At 29.1% G+C, this 8094-nt stretch overlaps 1 protein-coding gene across 3 annotated transcripts in view; it reads right to left on the bottom strand.

Moving 5' to 3' along the window:
* Nucleotides 1–924: 924 nt before the first annotated feature.
* Nucleotides 925–8094, bottom strand: part of LOC106689177 (protein eva-1 homolog C) — a 158849-nt gene continuing 151679 nt past the window's right edge. For 2 of the 3 annotated variants that reach the window (XM_067046687.1, XM_067046688.1), the window contains 2 exons: nt 5886–5924; nt 925–2816 (listed from right to left, as the gene is read on the bottom strand). In XM_067046687.1, the coding sequence (XP_066902788.1) occupies nt 2745–2816; nt 5886–5924 (111 nt within the window). In that variant the 3' untranslated portion in view covers nt 925–2744. The remainder of the gene's footprint in view (nt 2817–5885; nt 5925–8094) is intronic. The other variant, XM_014434037.2, reaches the window with a different exon arrangement.

Here is an 8094-nt window from a genome sequence, read left to right as displayed (position 1 = left end):
ATGTGTTTTTAGCAAAATATCGATTATGATGATATAAGATAGGCAATGAACAGTATAGTTATCTTGCATATAAATACTTAAAATTTAACTGCTTAGAAAAAAGAAGAACATAGTGGAAGGAATAAAGACAAAATAACTATATCGGGTTGTAAATATTCAAATGATTCCAGAATGAAGATTTTAAAGAGAAGTACTCGAGTAGAAAAAATATGAAAGGATGAGAGACGGGGTCAAACAAAAAAAAAATAGAAAAATATATGAACTGGCATGGTCTAAAAAACACATTTGCCTTTGATAAAATAGTCTGTTAAGAAACGTAAACAATTAAGGTTAGAGAAACACAATGCTTCAGTGGATAATCTTAAAAAAACTGAATTATTTTCTATATAAATTTCTGGAAATACACAGTACAGAATAAAACACAAAGACTAGCTCTTAAAAGTAGGAATACAAAAATAAATGGGGGTAGGAAAAAAGAAACATTTTACAATTTGCAAAAGAAACGAAAATATTTAAGATATATATTCAATACTTGCAACAAATACTTGTGTAATAAACGTATTCTTATATTTAACACATTTATTATTTATTATTGTAGGCATCCCTCAAGGATCAGTCATATGTTCAGAATCATTTAACTTCACCGTAACATATCCTTTGGTAACACTATACTCAAGATAATAAAATATTAGGACTTCTACAAAATAACTTCTAGATCAGTTTAATCATTATTTCAATATTTATGTTAGCTGGAAATTTCATTTCATAAAACAAGTTCAACCTTTGTATAAAGAAAAAATATACTTTTTTGAAGAAAAAAAAAATCGGAATATATACATTCTATCGATAATAAACTTAAAAAAAAAAGAAAAAAAAAAGGAAGAAATGTTTTCATAAAATTATTGTAAATTATACTTACCCAAAGCTAATGAATATGTTTTAGTGAAATAAATATGATGAAAATTTTAAATGATAAATTTGGTTAGTATGAGTTTATTTTGTTAATTATCAATTATTTAATGTAAAATTAAATTTTGGAAAATCTACGTTTTGGTCAATTGTAATAATTGCTAATTCTGTGCATCAACATTAGCAGCTACATTGATTCAGTACATTCAGTACCAAAGAAAAAAATCGTAACTATTATCCATATCAAAAACATTTAATAGCCCATTGGCGAATACAATTATTTTGGTTATTTCGTTCAATATATGACAGATCACTATACTAATGAAATTTATGCTTTTCTCCTCGAAAAGTCACGCTTTCAAAACAGCTGTTTCCAAACTTCTTTTTAACAATTCGATCCATTTAGAAAAAAACCGTGCCCGCGTAGGCCTCGGCGCTTCGCGCCGAGGCGACATATTTCCGTGACAACGTATACTCTATGCTAATATTACATAAATATAAATTAAAATCAATCCAATGTTATATATTTGAAATAATAAACCAGTTCACATATTGAATTCAGATATTTATTTTTTTGCTTGGTTATACATTAATTAATTTTTATACATATGATATAATATCCATATGTTAAACGAAGTCAATTTCCGTTACGGGACACTTTTTCTAACATGGCATCCCGCAAAATGATTTATAAGACGTTATCACGTCAAAAAATTAAATGTTGGGACTGAGTGATATATTTATAGTAGTAAAGTAAAATGTTTTGAAATGACTTAATTATATATAAATTTTCCTTGAGAGTCTAATCTTTAATAATTATATTTTTTATTTACAATCATAAATATCACTAAGCATTAGTAATTAGAATTATTTTTTAAGACACTAAAAACCACAAATGCGTCGAAAATAAAGAATTTAGCTTACAGCCACTATGGATTTCCTGTTCTCATATAGACGATCCTTCATGGAAAGAAATATATTAAAATAAACGTTATAAAAATATATAATATACATGAAATAAAAAAAATAAACTGTATATCGTATATTTTCCAATGTATCCTTAACATTAAACGTAATATGTACAGTTGGGAGTTTTGAAACATATAAACAACTTTTTTATGGTAGTTCACTTAAGAGACACAAGTAATAATTCTAAAATAATTTATAATACTACTCTGTATAGATTATGAAGAATGCTAAAACCACGTTTAATATATATAAATAAAACATACTAATTCACATATAATGCTAATTTAATTACGTTTTGGCTCATTATCTATTTTTGAATTAATCACGAATATAATTTTATATTCAATATATGTTTGAGTGATTGATGATTATTTATTGAATATTAAGAAAAAATGTTTTAGCCTATTCGAGGGGAAGAAAAGAAAAAACTGCACCAACAAATTTGGATTAGGTGGTTTCAAAAATTAAAATAGGAAATTTGAATATTACAACATTGAATAAATATATATTTTTGTGAGTGTGCGTTCACACATAAATCATAAATTAATTAAAGTAATTGATAAATAACTAGCATAGAATATACTTAATGAAATGTAGTATATTAGTGTGATAAAATGCTATATATGAAGACTAGTATTGACGATAAACATTAACCATGCTAAAGTACAATAAGACTAGACATAACATTAATACATTGAGGTAATTCGTATAATACACCAATATATACAATTAGATTACAATAAACAATAAATAATGTTTATAATTATCGATTAGTAAGATAATGTACGATTTCGATAGGCACTTAAAGGGTTCGTATTCCTCTAGAAGCAGCTACTCTTTGTTGCTGCTTCATCTGGAAGTCCAGGTCAGCCGAAGTAGTATTGTGAATTAGCAGCTGAGAGACTCCGAGGAGGTACTGAAGCTGGGTACCGCACCACCTGAAGAATAATTTCAATCTCAATTACCTGGTTCTCAATTTAGGTGATGAAGAAATCGTCCTTCGTGAATTAGGGTATAAATTAATATACCTTAAAATGAGTATAATGCTAGAAGAATGTATATAGAACCAGCGAGAGCCCATACCAATATTCTTATCATTATCTAATAAACATCAGAAAATTAAAAATTAACCATAAATATTCAAACAGATATAGCTTTACAATTTTAATTTAATCAACAAACTTGACAGTTTCTACGCATTTCATTTTTTTTTTTTTGGAATATCAGTCAATACATAGGATGCTATTTAAAGATGTGATGACTTGATAGTTCTAGATAAGTCTACACCCTTCCGATATTATTTAGTATAAAGAATAATATTTTTAAAATATCCTTTGCAGTTAATCCAGGACCATAGAAGGCTGAAATGAATTATTATATTATTCCATTATATACTTATTGAAATTTTACGTTTACGGCCTCTTTTAAATACAATAGCTTATGTAGCTTTATAAATTAATTTATCTAATATATATATGTTTGAATAAATAGTTTAATAATTTAAACCATTAACAAAAAATAATAAAAAGACAATTTGGGGAATAAACCCTCTAGGGTAGTTAAAAGATTTCTAGTATATATTTTTATAACACTTTTGAGCTATATAATGCCTTTATAGCCCCACATGTCAAAGGCATTAAATGACTTTCAATCAATATAATAATTTTACACGTCCCATACCCTATAATATACAACACGGGAAGCTTCCATAACCTTGGTTCCATCTATTCCAAAGCCCTAAAAATTTTCCACCACCAACTACCACATTCTCTAGTACTAAATGTGCGCTCCCACCTTTCCTTATAAGACTATATAACTCCTTAAGTGAAAGATAGATATATTCTTATTCTCATTCTGAGTCTAGTACTAAAGAGAATTCGAAGAGAGTTGTTGGAAGGCACTCTATGAGACAATTTTGTAAACAATACTATAAGTAAGTTTATCTTAGGATTTTTTATCTTTCCATATAAATTAAATAAAGCTCACGTTAAACCACACAGCCTTTGAATTCCATAACCATGGAATTAGTTTCTCAAAAATAAAATTGGCATGTTGAAAACATTAATTGTGGCAATCTTGGGACCGGATGACAGAAGTGAATCTTCTGGAAATGAAATAATGTATTAGAATTGTATTGATAATTATCATGTGTTCTCTATTTAGGCAAAGGAAAAACATATTGTGTTCCGGAATATTAGTAATAATTAAAACTGAACAGCACTTAGTTAAGTCAGATCGAGCAGGATTTTTTTTTTCAAAAATTGTGATAGCAAAGAAAAAGTCACCATGAGCTCTCTCAATCACGGACAGTTCTGCTACACAGCACTGCCAGGATTGTTAAACTACAGTAAGTTCCTACTCCCCTGTAACAATATAAAACTTTCTGCTAAAGATGTTTTCCCCCGCCCCAACCCACCAATTCTTTTTCATTTCATCCCACGTGAAGAAATCAATTATCTCCCGTAAATGTTTTTGCTGGAGTTATAGAAAGTTGGTAAGAAATTCGCAAAAAAAAAAAAAAAAAAAAATGGGAAGTGTTTTTTTATAAGTGCGATGAATACAAAAATCCATTTTTTTCTATCACGTGTTGCAAAGTTTTTTTGTTTTTTTAAGTATAAAAAAGAGCATGGTTTTTATTATTTATTTTTTTTATTTTTCTTATAGATTTAAATTACTTAATTAGTAAATTCCATCAAGACATGGGTTTTGTTTTGTGCTATTTTGAACCAAAAGGTTCGCGCAAAACGTGAAAAATTCAACTAAAATGAAATTATAATTTTATTACTCGTAGAGAAATAACATTCTGGCCTTCTCAGGTGGTTGATCAAACATGAATTATGATGACGGTTTTTAACAAGATTTCGATTTGCTTTATTAGTGTTAAGTCCAAAAACTGAACCTAAATGATTCTAGGTTTAACTGGGGGACCCTTATGTTTAAGTACAAAGGGCGCCATTTAGGAAAAAAAGGGCAACCAGCCCTGGTATGGATGCTCCCTTGAAGTTAAAACCAGAAAAAAGGGTGCAACCAAGAACTGACCCCACTCTGTAACAACTCTAGAGGAAAGATGTACAGGTAAACAGGACGAATGTGGCAATTGGGGCACCCATCATGGAGGCCGGCCCATCTCAACAACAGGAACAGGTGATCTCTCTTAATACTGGGTATCTGCCGCTCACCTCTAGTAATTGTACAAGAGCCCAAGAAGAGAAAAAAGGCAGTTATCTCGCCCCAATTTTTGATTACTTTAATGAAAACAATGTATAATTAATAATTGATGAGTCTGCCAAATATAGGTAGGGGGAATAAAAATTGGCGGCTGTTTCAAAACGATAAAAAAAAATTAATTTTTCATTCGGAGCTTTATATCTTAAAAAGTAGCCACAAAATAAGAAAACCTAAGTGAATATCATTTAAAGTTGACTAAATTTGCTAAAATATGAGCCCTAATAGAAGAGCTATTTACGTTAAATAGTTTTCCAGATATAGCTTTTTAAAAAGCAACATTTCATAAAAATGGTGTATGGGACGTATTGAAAGATCAGTAGTTAGTGAATTTATTTTGAAAAATCTATATTTCAAAAACCATTTTCCGTACAGATGGCTATTAGCACTCAAATTAAAGCTAGTTTAATGTAAAAAAAGTAGTTTATGACGTTTATTTTTGTAGGAGTAGTAGTTTTCATGAAATTTGCTAAAATAATAGTTGTTCGGACAAATTTTCATTTGCCAAATTTATATTAATATGTTAATATCATAAAAACAACCACCCCTACGAAGATAAGAGTCATAAACTACTTTATAGTATGTTAAATTTCCTTTATTTTGAGTGTTGGCAGACAAATGTGCGTCTAATGGATCTAGAGATATATTTTTTCAAATACCCAACATTTTATACAAACAACTAGAAATTAATATTTTGTGCGTATATTTTGTCAAATATCATGAAAACTACTACTTCTACAAAGATAAACATAATTAACTATGTTCTAGTAAATTTAACTAACTTTAATTAGAGGGCTGGCAGACATCTGTTCCAATGGTTCCTGAAATAAAGATTTTCATAAATCAAACTTATTGTCCAAACAACTATAAATCAATTTATTTTAGCAAATATCATGGAAACTACTATTTCTATTAAAATAAACGTCATAAACAACTGTATATCCCATTAAACTAGCTTTAATTTGAGTGCTAATAGACATATGTACGTCGAATGGTTATTGAGATAAAGATTTCTCAAAATGGATTGACTAACTACTGATATTTCAGTACATTTTTATGAAATGTTGCTTCTTAAAATGCTTATCTCGAGAACTATTGGACGTAAATAGCTCTATTATGGCTCATATTATAGAAAATTTACTCTACTTTAAATAAAGTTCATTTAGATTTTCTAGTGTTGTTGGTAGTTTTTAAGATATAGAGCTCGGAATGAAAAAATAATGTTTTTTTAAGGGTTAGAAACAGCCACCATTTTTTATTACCCCTACCTATACTTGGCAGACTCATTAGTTTTGACTAGTAATTATACATAGTTTTCATTAATGTAATCAAAATTGGGGTGAGATAACTGCCTTTTTTTCTTCCCGGCTCTTGTACCATAAGAGAGCAGCTTACATTGTTCACTAACCACAAACGATGACCCATCATTATCTTTCTCAGCAAATAACTTCACAACTATCTAAACTCACATAACCAAATCACTAACGATAATATATTTTTTTTGGCCTACCCCCTCTCTACAGCTAATTTTCAATTTATCCTCAATATATTTATTTATTTTATCAATAATTTTGTTTTTATAACTAAATCCTAATTATCTTTATTTTCAATTATTCAATACATTATCATTTTAAGGCACTGTCAGGGAGAAAGTCCCTTCAGTAATACCCAGTCTCAGTTAAGACCAATGCCAGGTTCAAGTCCTCATCGGCATTTTCTGGGAGCAAGTCCCCTGAGATTGTATATAATCTTACTTTTATGTAAAAGTTAAGCTCTGAAAATTTTACGATCACCAAGGAAGTGGAACCAGGCTTTTTATTTATTACTTGCTGGCAGTCTTGGTAAGTTCTATTTTGAACGCCCACTGCCAACACAATTAGGTTTGTTTGATTTTACGTTTTTTGAAAAATCATAAAAACCGTAAAACATTGTTTAATAATACATTCGTGATTTATGGCTTTAGGGCATGGCGGATATAAATTGGTCTTCTATTAAAATCTGAAAAAATGTACACACCATTCTGTTAAAAAATCCAGACTTAGTTGAGCTAGAGAAGAAATGAAAAACTTGTTATTTTTTTTTTTTTAATCAAATGTTAAACTCAAATCACTCTCTCAATTTTTTTTTTAATTATGGAAGTAAATAAGTACGCTGAAACATCCCAAACATATTCGGTTTTGAAATAACCTACAGTTTTTGTGCAGCTTGAAATAATTTTCACAGTTAATATAATGTCGAGTCAATCTTACTACAATACTTGATAAATATTCAAATTACTCTGTTTGTGTTACTGCTGAGTATTGCATTGATGATTCAGTACCGTGAGGTTATTGCTGGAGTTTCATTAAATTCATTTTCAGCCTTCCTGTGATTGCGATATGAATAATGCAATCAACCACAAACTGTTATTAAGCTGTAATATTACTCTGGTGCAATATTTAATTCATGGAAGCCTGTGATTCGTTCATGTGCTGTTTTGATTCTGAAAACGAATTTTATCATTCCTGCATTTCATAGCTTGAGTATTTATAAGTGTTTGAATTTTATTTGTAAACATAGTGAGTTAAAATGTAATTCTGGCTGTTACTATTGTTTGTTGTTTATTTTATTTTATTTTTTTTTACCTTTTTTGTTTACTTTTTTTTTACAGTTCTAGCAGTTTATTTAACTTCATTTTAAATTTTAATCAGGCATCAGTTTTCCTTTTGCGTCTCTAATACGATCAGTGTTGCTGTAACATCAGCAACATTTCGAGTACCCAAGCTCTGTGGCGTGGCACGAAGACTTTTATTCTGTTATTTGTTTATTTAATGACATTGGGTAATTAACTATTTGATTCGCATTATTCCAAAACCTTCTAGACGTAGATCAAGATACAGAGGAAGTCAATTTGAAAAAAAAATTATCTATTAATCCATAGACCTGTCTCAACCCTTTATTACTACTTTTATAATAAAAGTGTATGATAGTGGTTAATGAGAAATATTTTTG

This window comes from Halyomorpha halys, unplaced genomic scaffold, assembly GCF_000696795.3.
Source record: "Halyomorpha halys isolate HHAL.00 unplaced genomic scaffold, Hhal_1.1 Scaffold1289.1, whole genome shotgun sequence".
Lineage (NCBI taxonomy): Eukaryota > Metazoa > Arthropoda > Insecta > Hemiptera > Pentatomidae > Halyomorpha > Halyomorpha halys.
Note: the sequence above shows the minus strand (reverse complement) of the source record. Positions and strands in the feature narration are given on the sequence as shown.